Consider the following 23,297-nt stretch of genomic DNA (forward strand, 5'->3'; position numbering starts at 1 on the left):
TTATCCTGGATGGCATCTACAAGGGAGCTTACATCTAGTTTTGCCAGGACATTCGGGATATACCAACAAGGTAATGCCCCCTTAAGAAACACCATAGAAACTTAACCTCTCATGATCTGCGGAGGGGACTTTGCTTAGAAAAATAGAGTTCCTCCAGTGTGGCCAAAGCTATTATGGGGGATGCAACATCCTCACCAGGCATAACCCAGAGGGTGACCAAAATGATGAGGGGGCTGGAGCACGTGACCTATGAAGAGAGGCTGAGGGGTTTGACTTTGTTTAGCCTGCAGAAGAGAAGAGTGAGGGGGGATTTGATAGCAGCCTTCAATTTCCTGAAGGGAAGGTCCAAAGAGGAAGGAGAGAGGCTGTTCACAGCAGTCTATGAGTCTATGGATGGCAGAACACGGAGCAATAGGCTCAAGTTGCGGTGGGATAGGTCTAGGTTGGATATTAGGAAAATCTATTTCCCTAGGCGGGTGGGGAAGCACTGGGATGGGTTTCCTAGGGAGGGGGTGGAATCTCCATCCCTAGAGGTGTTTAAGTCTTGGCTTGACAAAGCCCTGGCTGGGTTGATTTAGTTGGAATTGGTCCTGCCTAGAGCAGGGGCTGGACTTGATGACTCCTGAGGTCTCTTCCAATTCTATGATTCTATGATTCTAACTCCCCTCTTAAATTAACACTACAAAACAATTTATGAGCCAGGGCTGAAAGGAGCTGTGCTCCCGGCCGGAAAGGATTTCTAGTTTGTGTAGGTGAGATGGGTGGGCTGTTTGTGCCATCAGAGTGAGAAAGGGCTTGATTCAGATCCTGTCTAGTGGGTATAGAACTGAGATTGTGGTTTTGTTCATTTCTTCCGTAACCAACTTTGATCTGGTTGCTCTTATTGAGAGTCACTTAGAATTGAACCTTTCATGCTTAATAAACATGTTTTACATAGCAGGGAGAGGGATAGCTCAGTGGTTTGAGCATTAGCCTGCTAAACCCAGGGTTGTGAGTTTGATCCTTGTGGAGGCCATTTAGGGAGATGGGGCAAAAATTTGTCAGGGATGGTACTTGGTCCTGCTGAGAAGGCAGGGGACTGGACTCAATGAGCTTTCAAGGTCCCTTCCAGTTCTAGGAGATAGGCAATCTCCATTATAAATAAAACATTTTCACCTAGAACAGTGTGTTTTTTGATATGCAAAAGGCAATTCTGTGCAGGGTCAGGGCCTGGTGTACAGAGTTGGGGTCATCAGCTGGGGACCTTACAAGAACTGGCTGGTTCTTTCTGTTGTCAGTTCATAGGTGACTATCGAAACATTCAAGGAACTGCTGCGGGGTGTGTCCCTTCCCGAATATGGCTGTGTAAGGGGAACACCCGGAGAGGACTTCCACTTGCCAGAACTGCATGGTGTAAGAGGAAGCTGATATTGATATGCCAAAGGGCTCAGTGGTACCTCATTCCAGGTTACACCCCAGTGCCGTGCATCACAACTCTTAGGCTCTGCTGGACTGGGAGTCCATTTCACTTTTGTCATGCCCTCAGTTACTGGCAGAGAGGCAGGTGTCATGGTAGGGAAGTCAGGACTCCTGAGTACTGTCAGTCATTCTTTGTATGACGCTGGCCACAGCTTGTCTCTCCCTGCCTCAGTTTACCTATCTGTGTTATGGGGATATGTTGATAGTGATTTTCATTTGCAAGCATTTGTGGAGGTCCTTGAATGAAAGGGGCAGCCCAACATGAGGATAGTTTAGATGGAAAGTTACTTCCAAAGTTACAGCCCCGTGTCTGCAGACAGTCCTTAGGTTTCCTCTCTGTCAACTGCCTCCAGTTCTGTCTACCTGCTATCGGATTAGGACAAGAAGCAAAGAATCAATTTAAACTGCTTAAAATGTAGCAAGGGAGATTAAAGTTGGACATTAGGAAAAACTTCCTAACTGTCAGGGTGGTCAAACACTGGAATAAATTGCCCAGGGAGGTTGTGGAATCTCCGTCTCTAGAGATATTTAAGAGCAGGTGAGATAGACATCTGTCAGGGATGGTCTAGACAGTACTAGGTCCTGCTGTGGGGGCAGGGGACTGGACTCAATAACCTCTCAAGGTCCCTTCCAGTTCTAGTGTTCTATAATTCTATGATCAGTCAGACTAGGTATTTCCAGGGTGGAGCAGGGTCAGGACACAAGGCTGTTACAGAGTAGATGAAAAGCCCAGAAAGGCGGGGGGGAAAGACCTGCTAAATAGAAGCAGAGGGTGGCAGGACAATTAGAAACAGCTGGGAGGGAGCTGGTTCAGGCCGATTGGGTCCAGCTGACTCCACTGCTGGCTTGCTGGAGGCCTTTAAAGCCCTCCTCAATTGGCAGCTGGGGTGCAGAATGAGAGGATAGAAGGAGAGGCAGACAGAGATTGTTAATAAACCAGAACAGCTTTAGAATTGACAGCAGGGGAGGGAATTGCAGGAGGAGAGGCTGAGCTCCCTACTAGCTGCAAGCACTAGGTAAAGGGGGGAGAAGCCAGCCCAAGCAGTGGTCTGGGTAAGAGGGGGCCTTGCCAAAAGGGTACGTCTACATTTACTTCCTAGTTTGGAGTAGGGCTGCAAATATAGGTGACTGAAATTGCTAATGATATGCAAAAAACATGTTTTGAGGAGTAATGTTAGTTTGAACTTCCTGGTTTGAATCAGCTGTGATTTGAACTAGCGTGCCAGCTAGATCTTGCTAATGAAGTGCAGGATATTTAAATCCCTGCTCTGAACTAGGGAACAAATATAGATGTACCCCAAGGGAATAAGAGCCCATGGAAATCTAGACATTTTCCCTAGGTTTTTTTTAATATATTAATGCTAATATTTAAATCTACACAAATGCACAGTGCATCTGTTTTCTCCCTAACCTAGCCCAGCGCGCAAGATTTCCCACCTCCCTTTGGGATGGTCCCTTAATGACTGTTTACTCGTAAAGCTGGGAAGAGGAGACGGAAGCACAGCCAGCGAGAGAGAGGCACGGGGGTCCTGCGTGTTTGCTCTCCAGCTTGTTTCTAGACAGATGCTGCGTCTTCCCTAGATGCTGAGCGCACCCCCCCCGGGGACTGAACAGGGCTGCATTATAAGCACTGCAGGTGCCCACGTCGGATCTCAGCGAGGGAGGCTGCTGCAGATGCTGCCGTGAGAGAAGAGCAGGACGCCACTGCCTGAGGGGGAGTCCCAGGGAAGACACTTCCATCTCAAAATTCTCAGGTATCTGTCTCCTTCTGAGGAGCTCACCTGCTTGACAGACCCAGCGCACCGTGGGCATGATGGAACATGGAGTAAGTCTTCTTTCCTCGCTGCTCTGCACAGCCACTAAACATCCCAGGGCCCTTTGTACTGCTGAATGGTTTCCCCCAGTGACATGACCTAACATGTCCCTCTTTGCTGTGCTACCGGCCTGTAGACCCAGAGTGGCTCTATTTCTATGTTACAAGGTGTTAAATACAAGGCCCCGTTCTGAGGCGATGGCCTATACTGTCATAGAATCATAGAGCTGGAAGAGACCTCAGGAGGTCATCAAGTCCAGCCCCCTCCCAGAGCAGGACCAATGCAACTAAATCAACCCAGCCAGGGCTTTGTCAAGCTGAAACTTAAAAACCTCTAGGGACAGAGATTCCACTCTCCCGTAGGTAACCCATTCCAGTGCTTTCCTCAGGATCTGCTCAGACAAAACTGCCCTTGGAGTGAAAACCGAGTAAAGACTCCGTGGGTCTGTTACCTCCTCCTCTTGCGTTTGAGGGCTCTGGCTATTAACACGGGTGATGTTACCCAATTTCCATGTGCTGGGAAGCATGGAGGCACTAGATCTCCTCAATCGAACGATGACAAGAATTTTTCCACTTGGGAAAAACATCTTGTCTTCTAGCTGTTACCTCCAAAACGTTTAAAAAAAAAAAACCCCTCAACCAGTTCAGCTGGAAACAGATACCGAGCCAGGAAAAATCCAGTCAAGATGCTTCCAGTTTGGCACACTTATAAGCCACTGAAAATGAGTCGTCCTTATAGAAAGTGTCAGATTGCCTTAATTAAAGGTGATACTATCAGCATCATGCACAAAGACAAAACCACTTGCGAATCCCATTCAACATATCTCTTTGGCTCTGTAATGTATGTGGTTAGGGGCTGCACAGGAGAAATATGTATGCTGTCAACCATATTCTGTTATCACAGTGAAGCATTCAGCTTTTCTATGGGCCTGCATTTTCCCTTGATATTGCAATGGTAGAGACAGCCAATATAAATACCTGATCTATTTTCTTTAGATTCATAGGATTTAGGGCCACAAGGTAGCATTAGACTGTCCAGTCTGAATTCCTGTCTAAAGAAGGCCTTTAAATTTCACCTAGTTATCTCAGTGTTGAGTTCCATAATGTGTTTTACTAAGGCCTTGTTTATACTAGGATTTTACAGGGTAGAAACATAGATCCACAGGGCCAGAAGGGACTGCAGGGCCAGCCAGTCTAACCCGCTGCTGAAAATCAGGATTTGTTGTGTCTAAAGCACCCAGGAGAGATGGCTGTCCCGTTGTCTTTGAAAACCTCCAGCAAAGCAGCACATCGAACACATCAGAAAAATCTAAGCTTATTGAAGATGTGCCCTTCCCTTGATCAACCAAATGTCCACTCTCATTAAAGGATGAAATTGGATTCCTTAGAAAAAAATCTGTTTTCCTTATACCCTGTCGTCGTTTGGCATTAACTATAATTCTAGACTTTTATTTTAAACTAATCACATACCCGCCTTTCCATTGCTTCCTAAGCTTGTCAAATTTCATTTCCCTTTTTAAAAAATTTGTTCTCTTTAACAAACCATTGTCCAGTGTTTGCGTGTTTTAAGGCTCTGCTGCTGCGTGATCATATATTTCTGGTTCTGGGCGAGATGGGTCGTGGATTGGTCAGTTTGTAAGTTTGGCGTTCAGAGCTCCAACGTTCTACTGTAGATACTTTTTAACATTCTCCTTATGAGTGTGAATAGACTAGAAAATAGTTAATCACTTCAGCTGATATGAATTCCTCATGCTATTTTTTTCCCAAAAGCAGAACAAAACTATTCCTTGGACCCATCTGCATTTTCAGCAACATTAAGACCTTTCTTTTTGTCCTCCCATAACTGGTGTACAAAAATGTCTAGGATTTTTCATTCTTAATATACAAAATAACCACATTTTGTTGTTATATTTAGTAATATCCACTCTTTATTTCTTAATATAGATTTTTCTTTTTTCCGAGTTGTTAGATATTGCTTTCCCACACTCTCTCCATACTGCCTTCCCTTTCCCACTAAACTGAATATTTCTCCAAAGTTACCCCCTTTTTTTCACTGTGCAATCATGACTTTTTAGCTATCTAATGAATGCCTCTCAATCTTCATTCCCATTTTCTACCTATTTTTTTTTCTCCCAGTCTGTTTTGTTCATAGTTTGCTTCAGCTTCAGGAAATTAGCACTTTTGAAGCACCACGTGTCTACAGATGGGAATTGTTCTCTTGTTTTCGACTTCAGTGTAACAAGTCCCATTATTTATTTTCCTCTCCTCCATCATATCCTTTGTGTGTTCTCTAAACTAAACATTCTCAGAATGTTCAGCCTGTCTGCATAGGCTAGTCTCCCTCATTCTCACCGTCTGTGTGGGGAACTCCCCTTTTGCTTTGCTTTATCCTTTGTAGAGACAAGGCGACCAAAACTGTGTGCATGTTGACAGTGGGTTATTCTCCATGCCATGCTATAGGCATCCCAAAATTGCTTTTGTTTTGTCCAAAGGAGCAGAGGTTTCCACTCAGCTGCTGTCTGTGATGTTCAGATGTTCTTCCTGAGGTGTATTTTCCATGGGCTGTGTCCTGAAGCACATGGTTTGGCACAGGTTTAGTTATTTTTCCACTCTCAGATTTTGTGCAATCAGGTGACTGGGCCCTACGGCATGGATTTGGTAGCTGTAGGGTAAACTGAGGCAGTGCTAGTAGGCCTCTAAACAGCATGACTCTATCCTGCGATCAGGCCTGGAAGCACCACAGTCAGGATAAGAGCTGCAGGCAATAAAAAGACCCTGGGCACCATAGCAACCACGTTCTAAAACACTCGGATAGAATCTCAGTTAGTTACATAACACATTTTGCTTAAGATAACATTCATAAAATTTGCTTAACTGTCTTGCTTCACTCCTAGATAATAAGTCTGAGAACCAAGCGCTGCACCAACTCAAGGCCATACCCGCCTGCTATAGAAACATCATCTATGCAGACTAAAATGTTATTACTGTTTTGCTGACATGTTTTGGCATTTGAACAGTAACGACCTGTATATTAATTAGTGAGTTGTTACTTTGCAATGGGTGGAGATATTATGTAATCTTCAGTAGTTCTATTGGCTTATTTCGTCTTGCTGCTAGACCTATCAAATCATTTTTCCTCTGTCCACCTGCTGACTATATAACCTATTGTATTGTGTTAATTAACCAGTGTTCACCAGGGGAACCCCTGCATGTCACTCCATCAGCTGGTGTATAATAAATCCTCCGCTTGTTTTCACCTGCATCCAGAGTGTCCTGGATTATTTCCAACAGTAGCCTGGATTTTATTGCAATAAAAAAAAAACAATGAGGAAGAACCAGTCTCCACACTCCAGTTTCCAACAGGCGCCTATTAAGGTTCCCCACACAAACTATTGACACCTGCAGCACCATCCAATATGGAATTGTCATTAAAAGAGTTGGTTGTTTGTTCATCGTTCATTTCTCTGAACAATGACAATTCTACCTGTCTGTGGGAGATGTGCAACCAAGCTGTTTCAACCTTGAGAACAGCCTCCAGCAGAGCATTCTATGTCTCACATATTGCTATTGTCTCTCCATCCAGGTACTTGTACTGTGACCATCTCCCGGACTCTGGTAGAGGCAAGAGTCGCTGTTCTCCCTCAGAGTTGGTCACAGTCTCCTGAACTCCATGTCAGATTTCAACGCAACTGACCTCCACAACCCGTCCACCTTCTTCCTGATGGGCTTCTCTGGACTGGAGGGATCTCATGTCTGGATCTCCATCCCTTTATGCATTATGTATGCCATAGCGGTCTTGGGGAACTTCACCATCCTCTTCATCGTGAAGAAGGAGCCGAGTCTCCATGAGCCCATGTACTATTTCCTCTGCATGCTGGCTGTCACCGACCTCACCATGTCCACATCCATCCTGCCCAAAACCCTGAGCATTTTCTGGTTCAATTCCAGGGAGATCTATTTCAGTGCCTGCCTAACCCAGATGTTCTTCCTTCATTGCTTTACAGTAGCGGAGTCTGGGATCTTTGTGGCCATGGCGTTGGATCGCTACGTGGCCATCTGCCATCCCCTGAGACATTCTATCATCCTGACTAACCCTATGGTGGCCAAGATCGGCCTGGCTGTGCTGCTGCGCGGTGTCATGCTCGCACTGCCCTACCCCCTCCTGGCGAGGGAGTGGCCATATTGCAGAACCAACCTCATCGCCCACTCGTACTGCAAGAACATAGCCCTGGTGGCGCTGGCCTGCGCCGACAGCCGTGTCAGCAATTATTACAGCCTCTCTGTGAAGTTCATTGTGAGTGGTCTGGACCTGTTTTTTATCACGCTGTCCTACAGCCAGATCCTCAGAGTCATCTTCAGCCTCCGCACAAAGGACGCCCGGCTGAAAACATTTGGGACCTGTGGCACCCAACTCTGTGCCATCTTAGTCTTTTACATCCCAGATCTTTTCTCCTCCGTCATGCACCGGTTAGATCACAATGTGCCTCAGCATGTCCTCATTCTCATTGCTAATGTGTACATTGTGGGGCCCCCTATGCTACACCCAATCATCTACGGGATGAGGACCAAGCAAATCCAGGACAGGTTGTTCAGGCTCTTTACTCATAAAAGGACCTAAAGTTTCCTCCTGATGCATTCACTCTCAGACTGAACTCCATGGAGAGCTCACTGGTGACTTGGTACTGGGCCCTCTTTCCTGATTCATGGACTGGTCAGTTAGACGGACATTGGACCCCGTCCTGACCTTATTTTGCTGTGTCAGCATGGCCAACTGGGGAATCAGTATATGTAAAATGAACTCATTGTGTTGCCACTTTTGTTATTGCTTGTAACTAAACCCTTAAGATCCCACCCTTTGCCACGTCTCTTGCACAGAATCCCTTCCCTGCTCTGTCTCTTCAGCCCAAGATCCTCCAATCCCTCGCTCCTCTCTTTCCCTTTCCTTGCCATTCACTGGGTCTGTCCATATTCCCCATCTTCGTCAGCTGTGAGTGAGTCATTTCAGTTTTGGGTGATGGTATGTTTGGCTCTGTTTGCATTGTCTGCTTAGGATCTTGATAGCTCGAGTGTTTGATAGCAAACGCAGTGATTAACTGACAGTAGCACTGTATCTAATTCCTATGCAAAAGAAAGGAATTTAAATAAATATTGGAGTTGTCACGAGTCAGTTAAGGGACAGTGGTTAGGTTTAAAATGTTCATGTGATGCAGCTTCTGTTCTAGCACCTCCTTCTGGGAACAGAGACCTGCGATCCAAATGCCAAGGCTGTGAGAATAATTTCAGCTTGGCTCCCACAGTCTCTCCACATGCTTCAGCAGAACCTTCCTGGAGCTCCCTCTTGGGCGTGCTCTGTTTCCAGGTTATCTTCACTGGGGGCACATGATTGTTAACATGAACAGGCCCAGGCTGGCAAAGTGTGTGCAACCCATGGTCAGATTGGAGGAAGCAACTTGCAGGCTAATGGAACCAGATTCAGTCTTTCATTCGGGAAGGCGATCGGTCTTCTGTCTTAAAAATAACTTGACTGTTTGGGGCCAGTTCATTCTAAAGCAGCATGCATGTTGGGAAGCAGAGGTTGGCTCACACTAGAAATTCATTATTACTTGAGCTCTACTAGTCTAGTTCAAATGGTACAATTGCTCTCCTGTGGACACAGTCATATCTGTACGAAGGTGCTTTATACCACTTTAGTGAGGGCAATAATCTCTTCATCTATGTCTTCACTGTGAGTTATTCCACAGCAGAAAATATGCAAATGAGAGGCTCATTAGCATAAGTCACGATCTCATTTGCATATTTTCTGCGGATCCATTTTTGCACGAGGGGGGTTTTGCGCAAAAACAAGCAGTGTGGACATTTCCTTTTTGCGTAAAACCCCCTTTTTGCACCCGATCAGTATACCTCCTTTTTTGAGGCATACGGATCTTGTGCAAAAAGGGTTTTGTGCACAAATAGGAACATCCACACTGCTTGTTGTTGCGCAAAAACCCCTAGTGCAAAAATGGATGGGAAGAGATTATGCAAATGAGATCCTGACTTATGCTAACAAGCCCCTCATTAGCATATTTTCTGCCAGAAAAACCCACCATGAAGACGTAGCCTTGTGGTGTAAGGCAATTTGAAAGATGCTCTAGGTTGCACTACCACAAGTCTTTAGGTAGTGTGGCACAGTCTTCGCTCAGGCACTTTGCCGTGGGGCCTCTTCTTTGTCCACAAATCAACCGGAGATCCTTTGCAGTGCTGTCACCCATGCCTTTCATTGTCAGTGCCAATTTTCCCCCACCCTCTATAGACCAAGCTTTTGATCACAGAAAACTCAGACAGCCTCTCCTTCTGGCTTGGGAGGACACTCAGTCTTCCCCCGTTCCTCCCCTTTTCACTTTCCCTCTGGCTGCCTTATCTCGCCCTTTGGCTAACGAGGCCCACAGCTGCTTCCATTAGCCCTTCAAGCCTGGGCTTGTTCATCTGGCTTCCATTCAGCCAGGCTGTAGTGGCTTAGCCAGCCGTCTGCCATGGTAGGACTAAACAAAGCCACGTCTGCCTCCCCAAAAGAATTCTATATCTACAAAGAACTACCCGGAGAACAGGCCTTGACGTGTTAGGAAAGACCAGAATTAAGGGGACTTGTGAGATCAGTGCCCTTGCGCATGGGTCTTACGATACAGACTCACAAGTGTGGCCATGGGGGTCAGTTCCCTTCCCCTCGCTATGTCAATTTCATCTGACCTGGTGTCTCCATCCCTTGCTGGCTTCCTATGATGACCCGAGGACTTTCTGGAGTGAGCGTGGTCCAGAGCTCACCACTGTGCCCCACAGCAGGAATATGATAGGTAGGGGGTGTCATACAGATTGTATGGCCAAAAGATCTCTTCTGACCTTAAAGTCTATAAATCTATGGCAAGCTGAGCATGGGCCATTGGAGCTGCCTCTGGTGTTCTCATGGGTAGCCTGCTTGACCTGTACAATGAACAGTGAGCGAGCGACAGCTCAAACATTCAAAGCAGCTGGATGTTAGCCCCACCGAGCAGGGATGGGCATGGCAGTGACATCACAAGGGCCTTTGGCAGCACCTCAGTTTTTGTCAAAGAAGGTTGAAAGGCGATGACTTCACAAAGCACCATGACAACAGGTAGATAGGAGGGATAGCAGAGCAGGGGCAATTTCCTGTGGCTTCTCGTTCAGGTCTCTCCTTAGGGACTGAGACAATTCAGGTTCACATCCTTGAGCACGAGGAGGAGGGTTTTTTCTTCCCACTTAGGCTTTGGTTCTTCCATGTCACTGGGGCCATTGGGTTTGTCTTTTCTGGTTTCCCTTTGCCCTGATTCCCTCCCAGCACTGGCCAGGAGAGGTCTGCTCTCCAGCCCTTCTTCAGGAAAGCGCCCACAAAGAGACAGGGTGGGGAAAGTGCTTTGATAGTGATCCCCACCGGTGACTTGACACACCCTTGGGGACATCACCTGACAGCTTAGGGATTACACAGGCTGTGGGGTTTCCTCTCAAGCAGAACAGCGATCTCCTGTCCCCAAGATCCCTTCATTTCCATTGAGTTCTGGTGGCCTTCCAGCAGAGCCAGGGGCCTGCTAAGCAGTCACATACCTTCCTTGGCCTCTTTGATTTTAAATTAGATCCCATATACAGCTTGGGCCTGGACTCCACTTAAACGAAGCAGCAACTCCGTGACATCCTTGCAGTGACATTCGGTCATCTCCATAGATAACAGGAGTTATTTAGCTAAGTTTCGCAGTGGGTGACTGCAATAGAACAGCGGGTCTGGGGGCACTGCTGTGAGTGTCAGAGGAGGGCCACCTGCTCAGAACCAGGGCTACTTACAACCCAAGACTGGGGTTCTCTTCTATGTAGGTATGTCTAGACTACACGGCTCCGTCGACAGAGCCATGTAAACTAATTTACCCGACATAGTCAATGAAGCAGGGATTTAAATAATCCCTGCTTCATTAAAATAAACATGGACGCCTCGCTGTGCCGACAATCAGCTGATCCGGCACAGTGCAACAGTCTAGACGTGGATCAGTCAAAAAGGGAAGCCTTTGTCAACTGCTCCCTTATACTCGTGAAATGAGGTTTCAGGAGCGGTCGGCAAAGGCTTCCCTTTTTGACTGATCCACATCTAGACTGTTGCACTGTGCCGGATCAGCTGATTGTCGGCACAGCGTGGCAGACATTTTTATTTTAATGAAGCAGGGATTATTTAAGTAGGTTCATTGCTTCCTTGACTGTCGGGTAAACAAGCTTACATGGCTCTGTTGACGGAGCTACGTAGTCTAGACATACCCTAAGGCACCAAACCAGCCACACAGATCCCTCCAGCTGCTACTCTGGACAGCAAAAAGTCTTGTAAGCAATCCCCTCCAACACTCCAGCTTTACCTGTGTCACAGCCAGCACTGCTTCTTACACAGGTGAGAGGTTCCGAAAACCAATCTCGCCACCTCCAAACAGGTTCTCCCAGTCCCAAAGGACCAGCCACAACCCCAGGTCACTATATACCCCACATCTTACTCTGGGCTAGTCCTTTAACATAAAAAAATCTACAGGTTTCTTAATAAAAAGAAGGTTGAGAGTAGGTTTGTTAAAGAAAGCATATGACACACATCAATCACCAAGTCCCTGGTGCAGTCTCTTAGCAGAGATGGAACACGGTGCTGGCTGAAAAGTCTCTGGTGCACAGCCTGTGCTAGGATGGGGGTCAACGATTCCTTCCAGTTCCTTCTGCTTCCTCTATCCTTAGCAATGGTGCTACTGGATCTCTGTCCTTAGCAACGATGTGGAGGGCAGGAGGGGAAGACAAGGATAATCTTGCCCATGAGGAGGGAAATTCATTGTGCTCCTGAGTGATGGTAGCTCCCAAAATGGAGTTGATCACATGATTACCATGTCCTTTTGAAGCAAGGAGCCAATGGGTCACCAGGTGTGTCCTCCTGAGGCAAGGAGTCATTGGCTCTTTCTAGACTGCATCCCTTTTTCGTAAAAGGGATGCAAATTAGATGTATCGCAATTGCAAATGAAGCAGGGATTTAAATCTCCCCGCTTCATTAGCATAAAAATGGCTGCCACTTTTTTCCAGCTCTGAGCTTTGCCGAAAAAAAGCTCCAGTCTAGACACGGATCTTTCAAAAAATAAAGCCTTTTCTGAAAGATCCCTTATCCCTCATTTTAAGATGGATATCTTATTTTCCGAAAGGGGTGCCAATGTAGACGTAGCCCAAATGATGTGTCCAAATCAGCTGTTGTCACTCAAGCAAGGGATCTTGGGATCATCCTGGCTCGTTCTCTGCAAAGATCAACTCAGCGTGCAGCAGCAGTGACAGAAAACCTGGACAGAATGTGGGGGCCCATTAGGAACGGGATAAATGCGAAAACAGAAAATGCAACAATGCTGCTCTAGAAATCCCATGGAGTGAACTCTGCGAGCCGTCGGGTTTGCCCATCACAAACAAAAGATATATTAGAAATGGTACAAGGAAGGGCCACAAACAGGATTGGGGCATGAGACAGCTTCCAGCAGAGGAAAGATTAAAAAGACTTGGCCTTTTCAAGAGATGGATAAGAGGTACCCCACTATAATGTGCGTGACTGATGAGAATGTCTGATCTCTATTTTCACAGCAACATCCCCCCGGAACAGCAGGCAGTGTTCTGCTGCCACCTCATCCATCTTTCTCCAGATCTGTCTGTCTGCAATCTACTCAGCCACCCTGGGCATTTACAGGGAATCAGACTTGTGGAGATCAAAGCATTATCCCTTGTTTACTTATTAATTAACTATACACAGAGTAACCAATTATTTCTTGCCTTCGCACAGAGCCCACAAGTTCTCATCTCCCTTTGGGAAGGTCTCTTAATTGCAGTTTACTCCAAAAGCTGGATCAATTACACATTAGCACCATCAGGCTGGTCTCCAGCCTTCATTACACCCAAAGGCTGCTTCTACCCTACACACTGAGCAAACCCCACTGGGATTGCACAGAGTTATATTAAAAGTGATGCACACCCTTATGTCAGCTCTTGGCGTGGGATGCTGCTGCAGATGCTGGAGTGAGAGAGACCTGGCTAACTGGGAGGATTTTCAGGGAAGACATTTGCATCTCAGAATTCACAGGTACCCATCTCATGCTGAGTAACTCACCTGCTCTGCAAACCCAGGTAGGGGGATGGAAAATATGTCTATTTTTCTTTCTGTACTGTACACTTATTAAATACCCCAAGGCCCTTTTCTACTTCCCATGAGTTTGCTTCAGTATCATGAATGGAAAGGTCCCTCAACCCGCCGATAGCTTCCAGATCAAAGCTATTTCAGCCATCTACAAGTGTTAGTAGATGAGCAATACAAAACCACGTTCTCAGGCTATCGCCCATATTTTCTTTAGGACCCGCTGAGGCAAAGCTCCCCTGGATGTAAGAACTGAGTAAAGATCTGAGGAGCCAGCTCTGTGTCTGTGCCCTCCTCCTCTTGAATTTGAGGGCTCTACTGGTTGAGCGTGGGGTGTTAACAGCCCTTCCATGTGCAGTGAAGCTTGGAGGAAATGAAGCAATGGGCTTAAATTGCAGCAAGGGAGGTTTAGGTTGGACATTAGGAAAAACTTCCTGTCAGGGTGGTTAAACACTGGAGTAAATTACTTAGGGAGTTTGTGAAATCTCCATCTCTGGAGATATTTAAGAGCAGGTTGGACAGACATCTGTCAGGTATCATCTAGACCGTACTGGGTCCTTCCATGAAGACAGGGGAGTGGAGGTGATAACCTCTCATGGTCCCTTCCACTTCTAGTGTTCTATGATTCTTTGAAGAGGTGGGGCTTTTAAATATGACAATTACAAGAATTTTCCAAAATAGGGAAGACATCTCATCTCCTAGCTGTTACCTCCAAAAATTTCATTGGTATATTTTCCAACACTAGATAAAACGCCTCAGAGAAATTGAAGTTCATGCATCTGTGCAGTTCCCTTGGTCAACCAAATATAGTCTCCATAATAGATGAAATTCTATTTATTTTATAAAATCTGTTTTCCATAAGCCCTGTGGTTGATTGGCATGAGCGATAATCTGAGACTTTTATTTTACACTAATCACACACTGTTTTTTCCCATTATTTGATAAATAGTGGACGGTTTATCAACTTCCATTTTTTAATAGAATCATAGAATACTAGGACTGGAAGGGACCTCGAGAGGTCATTGAGTCCAGTCCCCTGCCCTCATGACAGGACCAAATACTGTCTAGACCAACCATTAATACTTAATGTTTAATGTAGAATTGCTCTGTGTTTGCTTTTTTAAGGCTGATTATGTACTTTTGGTTTTGAAAGAGATGGGTGGTTGATTGGTCAGTTTATAACTCTGGTGTTCATAATACTAAGGTTCTGTTGTGCATACTCTTTAACATCCTCCTTGACCACTCATGCACTGGAAAATATTTCATCACCTCATGTCATATGAGTAATACAATTTTAGTTGGGCTTGGTCCTGCCTAGCGCAGGGGGCTGGACTTGATGACCTTCTGAGGTCTCTTCCAGGTCTATGAGTACCTCACACTTCTTCCCAAATACAGAACAAAACTATTTCTTGAACACATCTACATTTTTAACAGCACTAACCAATTCCCTTTCTCCCACTCATAACTGGTGTAAACCTTTTCTGTGGTTTCTTTTGTTCTTAATATACTTATATATCACAGAAAGGTGACTATTAACTTTGCCAATCATTGTTTATTCCCTGATCTCTTTTACATCTCTTATCAGTGTTAATAATATCTAGTTAGTTTACCTTGCTATCTATTTTTCCTTTGTCCCAGTTGTTATATATTGCTTTCCTGTGCCTGCCCTCCCAGTTGGGGCCTTCCCTTTCCCAATAAATTGGGTTTCTTGCCTGACTGATCAAATTTTTTTCTACCATGGAATCATGGCTTTTCAGCTCTCTTGTGGACTCCTCTAAAGGGTCCCATTTTTCTGTCTAAATTTTCCTCCAAATCTGTTTTTCTAATTTGCTTCAGCTTTGGGGAATTAGCTCTTTTTAAGTATTAACACTAGGTCTACACTATGCGGAAGATCGACTCTGCTGCAGTTGATCTTCCAGGGTTTGATTTAGCAGGTTGAGGAAAGACACCCTAAATCAAACTTAGAGACTACCCCCATCAGCATCGGTACTTCTCCTCACAAGGAGAAAGAGAAGCTAAGGGGAGTGTTTGCTCCTGTCAGCCTCCCGCTGTGTGGACAGCATGGAAACATAATTTAAGATACGTTGACTCCAGCTACGTAAGTAATGTTGCTAGAACGTGCCTTAATGTGCCTTAAGTTGATTTTCTGCAGGAGTGTAGACTAGGCCTTAAGTCAACTTTCTACAGATATCACCGGTTCAGAAGTGTTCTCTCTTTCTTCACTGGAATTGAATGAGTGCCATTCTATTGAATGAGTGCCATTCTATATTTTGCTCTCCTCTATCATATGCACTGTTGTTTGTCTCTTCTCAAAGTTAACAGGTCCAGAATTTTCAGTCTGTCTGCACAGAGTAGTCTCCCCTATTCTCATAGGAAAACACCCTTTCTATCTGCTTCATCTTTTATAGAGACTGGGTGACCAAAACTAAGGGTGGGTCAAGAGCAAGTTATTCTCCATCCCATTCCATAGGCATCTCAAAATTGTCCGTGTTGCAGAGGATGTTGTGAAGACCACTGTTCAAAAAAAAGCTAGATAAATTCAGAGTTAGGTCCATCAATGGCTATTAGCCAGGATGGGTAGGAACGGTGTCCCTAGTGGGTTTGTCAGAGGCTGGAAATGGATGACAGGAGAAGGATCATGTAAGGATTACCTGTTGTGTTCCCTCCCTCTGGGACATCTGTCATTGGCCACTGTTGGGAGATAGGATACTGGGCTAGATGGATCTTTGATCTGATCCAGTATGGCCATTCTTATGGCCCTATGTTCCTAGGTGTTTTGGCCACCGATGGCCAGTTCTTTCCCCAAGGTGCGTTCTAGTTGGGATGGCTCCCCTACTACACATCTTGACAAAGGTTTGGTTATTTTCCACTCGCAGTTTGAAAAACCAGGTAACTGGAGAACTCCCTATTGCACGGATTCTCTATCCTGTATTCCATTTCAATAAGAAACAATGACCAATAACCAATATCCACATTCCGGTTTCCTGGTGGTGCCAATGAATGTTTCCTACACAACAGTGTGTTGGAACAATTGACTTATGGAGAACCTTTTTATAGAATTGGCATTAGTGGGGGTCAGTTGTTCATAATTTATTTCTCTGAAAACCAGAAATATAATTTTGCTATGCATGAAGAGTGAACAATCTTCTTCACCCATCAGAAAAGCCTTCAATAGCGCATGTCATGTCTCATATTCACTTTGTGTCTCCTTCCAGGCACTTGAACAGAGGCCATCACCATAGACTCTGGGCACATACAGGAAGTTGGGGGAATATACAGTACCTATAAGAGACAACATCTCCATTGGAGTTGGACATCTACTCTATGTCAAAATCCAACACAACCCGACTCAACAACCCCTCCACCTTCATCCTGATGGGTATCTCTGGACTGGAGATGGCTCATGTCTGGATCTCCATCCCCTTCTGCACCATCTATATCATATCTATATTGGGGAACATCACCATCCTGTTCATAGTGAAGAAGGAGCGGAGCCTACATAGGCCCATGTACTATTTCGTCTGCATGCTGGCTGTTGCTGACCTGGTTCTGTCTACGTCCATCCTGCCCAAAACTCTGGGCATCTTCTGGTTCAATGCCAGGGAGATAGATTTCAGTGCCTGCCTCACTCAGATGTTCCTTGTTCACTGCTTCACGGTGGTGGAGTCTGGGATATTTGTAGCTATGGTTTTTGATCGCTACATGGCCATTTGCAATCCCCTGAGATATTCCAGCATCCTGACAAACCGCATGGTGGTCATGATCGGCCTGGCTGTGGTGCTGCGTGGCAGCATGCTTGTACTGCCATATCCCCTCCTGGCAAGGCAGTGGCCATATTGTAGAACCAACATCATTGCCCACTCGTATTGCAAGCACATCGCCGTGGTGACACTGGCCTGCGCTGACATCCGTGTCAGTAATTACTATGGTCTCTCTGTGACAATCTTGGTGACTGGTCTAGATATGTTGTTTATTGTAGTGTCCTACACCCAGATACTCAGGGCCATCTTCAGCCTTCACACAAAGGACACCCGTCTCAAGACCTTTAGGACCTGCAGCACCCAACTCTGTGCCATCTTAGTCTTTTATATTCCAGACGTCTTCTCCACCGTCATGCACCGGTTCGATCACAATGTGTCCCTGCATGTCCTCATTCTCATTGCTAATGTGCACCTTGTGGTGCCTCCCATGGTACATCCCATTATCTATGGGGTGAGGACCAAGCAAATCCGGGACAGGTTGCTCTGGGTCTTTACTCATAAAAAGACTTGACATTTTCTCTTGGTGCGTTCACTCTCAGACCAAACTCCATGCAGAGTTCATTGGTGACTTGATGCTGGGCCCTCTTTCCTGACTCATTGACTGGACAGTCACACAGACATTGGACCCTTTTCCTGACCTCAATATGACCAACTGGGAAATCAATCTATGTACAACTCATTTTGTTGCCACAATGTACAACTCATTGCTGTAACTAGATGCCGAGGGCCTCATACTTTTCCACGTGTCTTCCATACAGCTCATCCCCGCTCTTCTTCCTCTTGCCTTCTTTATCTTGTTCTGCTCTTCCTTTCCCCTGTCGCTCTCCATATTCCCTCCATAGTCCACACTGTCAAGGAAGTCATTTAAGATTATTTTTGTGGAGTTTAAACCTGTTTCCAGTGTCTACTCAGGCACTTGAAAGTCCTAGTTTTGTGGCAGATAACATTGCAGTTAGCTGACAGGAGCACTGTACCTAATTTATATAGAAGAGAACAAAACAAATAAATATTAGATCCACTCAACTCTAGTGCTGTCATCTGGTAACAAGTCACTTAAGGGACATGGTTGGGTTTAGAATTTTAATACAGGTGGTCCCTGTTATAACTCCAGGTTACGTTCTTAAATAATGCAACTAATAGCAAAACAACTTTTAAAGGGGAATTAATACCCATAAGCAGGGCTTGCCAAGCAGCGGTGAGTCCCGCTCACCAGCCACGCGGTTCTGCAAGCTGTGCATGTGCAGATCGCGCGGTGCCGGCTATGCTGGCTTGTAATTTACTCACCCTGGGTGAGTAGATTACATGATTTGTCAAGCCCTGCCCATAAGAAATATTGTAATTAGCCTGAGATACGTTCCCAACACATGCAGTTCACACACGTGTATATACCTATAGTCTGTGTCTACACTGGGCCACTTATTCTGGAAAATCAGCCGCTTTTCCGGAATAAGCTGCAAGCTGTCTACACTTGCCCTTGAATTTCTGAAAAAGCAACGATGCTCTACTGTACAAAATCAGCCGCTATTCTGGAAAAACTATTATGCTCCCGCTCGGGCATAAGTCCTTATTCCGGAACACTGTTCCGGAAAAGGGCCAGTGTAGACAGCCCAGTAGTCTTTTCCGGAAAAAAGCCCCGATCGCGAAAATGACGCTCGGGGCTCTTTTCCGGAAAAGCGCGTCTACATTGGCCACGGACACTTTTCCGGAAGAAGGGCTTTTCCGGAAAAGCAGCCTGCCAATGTAGACGCTCCTTTTCCGGAAATACTTATAACAAAAACTATTCTGTTTTAAGCATTTCTGGAAATTCATGCCAGTGTAGACACAGCCGTAATGTACCTATAACCCATAAAACAATAAGTAGAAATAGATAAGATAAGTATGCACCTCCTGCTTGGTCAGAAATATATTATGATAAAGTATGTGCACTCGCAATGCATTCACTTCAAAACTTACAGACAGCAAGGAGAACGCAAAGGAGTAACGTCATGGCACACTACAGTGCCTGCTGCCCGGCCACCACAAAACTCACCTGGTCTACGTTGCTGGCTTTTGGTCCCTTGAAAAATGACACAAGTGCGGATCTGTGTGATGTATTATGAATTTAGTTTCTTTAATTAATTGAGAACTTAGACGCAAAATGATGAATATCGAGACTTATAACGGGGATCCCCTGTATTACTTTGTTACTAACTCTGAATGCAGCGAGAGAGACCCAGTCGTTACTCATGGGGTAGGCATGAGGTGTGATGGGTCACAATAGGATGCAGATACATCTGGGTTCTAGCTGAAAACATTAGGATGGCCATATTGGGTAAGACAAATGAATCGTTGAGCCCCAGTAGGCTCTGTCCCAACAGTGGCCAATGTCAGGTGCCTCAGAGGAATTGCCCAGAAGAGGGCAATGGTTAGGTGATTTATGCTCTGTCGCTCACACTCACCTTCTGCTAAACAGAGGGTAGGGACACCATCCCTGCCCATCCTGGCTGAGAGCCACTGCTCTTGCCCCTCAATATATCCTCTGGCAAAGAATCCCACTCCTCCCCTTTGTTAGCATTGTGATGCCAACCCCCACCCATGTCACAAGCCCTCCTGCCCATTGTGTTTACCATAGATGGACCTCTCTTCCCCAATTCCACCCCAGTGTGAAGGCAGAGAGATGCTGAGCCAGTAGTTCATTGATCTGATGCTGCAATTTCCCCCTTTGGCTGATCGCTTGCTTGGTTCCCCAACTGTTTCCCAGGTTCAATGTGCAACCTACACACCTGCTCAGTGTGGGTCACTGCCCATGTAGTGGCCCTGAGACCACTTACAGAGGGCACATCTACACCTCAGGGCAAAAGTTGAATTAAGCTATGTGACTCCAGCTACATCAGTTGTGGACCTGAAGTTGAAATAGCTTCACTGGGTTTTCAGTGCTGTCTACACAGCAAGAAGTTGAAGGAAGAACTCTTCCTTGGACTTCCCTTACTCCTCGTGAAATGGGGGTTCCAGAGGATGGAGTGAGAAGTCCTCCAGCTCAACATTCTTTCAAAATAATGCACTATTTGTTATTCTGAAATAATGCTGCTGTGTAGACGTACCCAGAAAGAATTATGAGTTTGCGCAACAGCCAGCTAGCTTTTAGCTCAAGCTATTGAAGCTCATGCACGCAATTTCAGGTTTGGTTCGTTCCAGGTTCGGTTCTGCATGATGGCATTGCACATGCCCTTCCTCAACCCTCTGTGTTGTGCTGCCTGCAGAGCCATTTGGCAACATGGATCGCATGTGTGTCCGCTCACCAACCAGTTGTATTGTTGCTTCAACCCTATTGTGCCTGTATTGCAGGTGCAGCGTATGTACTACACCCACTGTTGTCTGGATATACCACCCCGGTAATGTACTGGAAGGACTCATTGAAGAGCACTGGTTGTAATAGCTTCCCCAGTGGCTTCCGCACATTTGCCCATCAGGGAGTATTTTCAGCTTTTGGCTGCAACCAGTTTAAATCAGAATTTATCCACCCTACCAGTCGAGTTACATTCTGCAAAGCATGTACATTGTCATACATTCTGCAAAGCAGGTACATTGTCATGCATTCGGGGTATGTCTAGACTACAGGCTATTGTCAACAGAAGTTTTGTCGACTGATACTGTCGACAAAGCTTCTGTCGACAAAGAGCGTCTAGACTACATCCAGTTCTGTCGACAAAGCAAGCTGCTTTGTCAACATGAGAGTGTACACACAAAAGACAGTGTAGATGCAATAACGCCTTCTGTCAACAGAACTCTGTCGACAAAAGGCGTTAGATCTAGGCGGTCTATTCTGCACCCGCTAAACCAAACCCTGGAAGATTGACCGCAGAAGCATCATTCTTCCATGCAGAGTAGACACGCCCTTAGAGACCAGAGGGTTATATTTGTTTGGCCATTTGTGACCAATCCTATCTGTGGATGACTGTGTTTCTCAGTCTCATTGATCATCGCATAGTCTAGGGAATCCCAGGGAATCCCATGCAAAAAGGCCTCATAAATTCAGTAATCTCCACCAAGTCAAGACTCCGTCTCCCAATTTATACAACACACATTGACACTGCCAAATTCTCATGGGGGGATTAACAGTTCAATTTTCTAGGGGTAGATCCTCATTTGTCTTGCTATTGAGGGTTGTTTCTTCCTTTTGCAACCTCTAATTGTTAGATCTGGGTAGGGTTTCCAACAGACACAATTATTATTAGCAGCAACGAACATTCCATCCCGGTCCGGGGGAGGAGGAGAAGGGGAGGGCTTCATTTCCTTTGTGAGTCCACAGGCCTTGACTTTTGTGGCTCCTTGTTTTCCTCACCAGGCCATAGCCTACTCCAAGCCATGGTATCCTTAGCATTCACTAGCTAGTGCCACCTTTGCTAAAGCTCTTTAAAAGCCTGAAGGGGGTAGAGAAATGATCCTTTTTAAAAAACATCTCCTTGCTGGTTGCAGGAAAAACAGAACAATGGCCTTCCTGGTTTTGCCCTATAGGCAAGTGAAGTTGCAATGGCTTTCTTCTCATGGAAAGGCAGAATTACCCCATCGTGTCTTTATGAAATTCAGAAGTTGATTTACCTCAGTTTCCCTTGTACAACACACCAGGTTTGCCATGCTTTCCCAGCTGTACCCTGCCAACATTTATTCATAAGTAATATCGGAAAGGCAGCATCCTTGGGGCTTGACTGTTCCACAAAAACTTCTTGGCTCAGAAGCCAGAGCTTTTCACTGCAATTTATCTAGCTCCCCTTTTGAACCTTTTAAAGTCCTAATCTTCACAACATCCTCTGGCAAGGAGTTCCTCAGGTTGACTATGCGCTGAGCGAATAAAACCTTCCTTTTATTTGTTTTGAACCTGCTGCCTATTAATTTCATTTGATGACTCCTAGTTCTTATATTATGGGAATAAGTAAATAACTTTACCTTATTCACTTTTTCCACACCACTCATGATTTTATAGACCTCTATCCATATCCCCCCTTAGTCTCCTCTTTTCTAAGCTGAAAAGTTCCAGTCTTTTTAATCTTTCTTCCTATGGGACCGGTTCCAAACCCCTAATCATTTTGGCTGCCATCTTCTGAACCTTTTGCAATGCCAATATATCTTCTTTGAGATGAGACGACCACATCTGTATGGAGTATTCAAGATGTGGGCGTACCATGGTTTTATATAGAGGCGATAAAATATTCTCTGTCTTATTCTCTGTCCCTATTTAAAGATTCCTAACATTCTAACATCACAACAATGTTTCCCAATTTTCATCCACCCGGGTTTCAGGCTTCTGAATTGACCTTTTTCTCTTCCCCACCCCCCTGGTAGGCGGTATGATTTTAAACAAAATGCATTTATCTAGACACAAACTTTTCACTCGATGGGCCCCAAAGCTTTTTGTCTTTTTTCCCCTCCTTTTCATGAAAACCCTTTCTGGGGACTCATAAGTCAAGGCATTCCTTATCCCCTGGCAGCCATGTTTTGAAATATAAATACTTTCCTGGAGAGGGGAGAGAAGCAGAGGGACGGGAAGGAAGAAGAAACAGAAGAGATGGAAGTGGGAAAAGGAGGGAGAGGTGAGAAGAAATGGGGAGGGGACGGGCCACGGCCATGTCACAATGGCGGCTCATAGTCATTCTATAATCAACCAGGACTCCGAGGTCCTTCTCCTCCTCCGTTACTTCCAACTGATGTGTCCCCAGTTTATAACTGAAATTCTTGTTATTAATCCCTAAATGCAGAACCTTACACTTCTCACTATTAAATTTCATCCTATTGCTATCACTCCAATTTACAAGATCATCCAGATCTTCCTGTATGATATCCCGATCCTTTTCTGAATTGGCAATAGCTCCCAACTTTGTGTCATCTGCAAATTTTATTAGGACACTTCCACTTTTGGTGCCAAGATCAGCAATAAAAAGATTAAATAAAATTGGCCCCAAAACTGATCCCTGAGGAACTCCGCTAGAAACCTTCCTCCAACCTAACAGTTCACCTTTCAGTATGACCCGCTGCAGTCTCCCCTTTAACCAGTTGCTTATCCACCTCTCAACTTTCATATTAATCCCTATCTTTTCCAATTTAAGGGATTAATATGAAAGTT

General features: G+C 45.4%; 2 protein-coding genes across 2 annotated transcripts; both read left to right on the top strand.

Annotated features, from left to right (window-relative positions):
- The first annotated feature begins 6,783 nt into the window (after positions 1 to 6,783).
- Positions 6,784 to 8,047, top strand: LOC102450346 (olfactory receptor 52M1-like). Its single transcript, XM_006130082.5, has one exon. It carries the CDS (start codon positions 6,942 to 6,944, stop codon positions 7,887 to 7,889), a length of 948 nt encoding a protein of 315 aa, XP_006130144.4. The 5' UTR covers positions 6,784 to 6,941; the 3' UTR covers positions 7,890 to 8,047.
- An 8,616-nt stretch (positions 8,048 to 16,663) lies between these two features.
- On the top strand, positions 16,664 to 18,184 carry LOC102450574 (olfactory receptor 52M1-like). Its single transcript, XM_006130083.4, has one exon. It carries the CDS (start codon positions 16,764 to 16,766, stop codon positions 17,709 to 17,711), a length of 948 nt encoding a protein of 315 aa, XP_006130145.1. The 5' UTR covers positions 16,664 to 16,763; the 3' UTR covers positions 17,712 to 18,184.
- Positions 18,185 to 23,297: the final 5,113 nt, after the last annotated feature.

The sequence above is a fragment of the Pelodiscus sinensis genome, chromosome 1, assembly GCF_052426305.1.
Source record: "Pelodiscus sinensis isolate ZL-2025 chromosome 1, ASM5242630v1, whole genome shotgun sequence".
Taxonomy (NCBI): Eukaryota; Metazoa; Chordata; order Testudines; family Trionychidae; genus Pelodiscus; species Pelodiscus sinensis.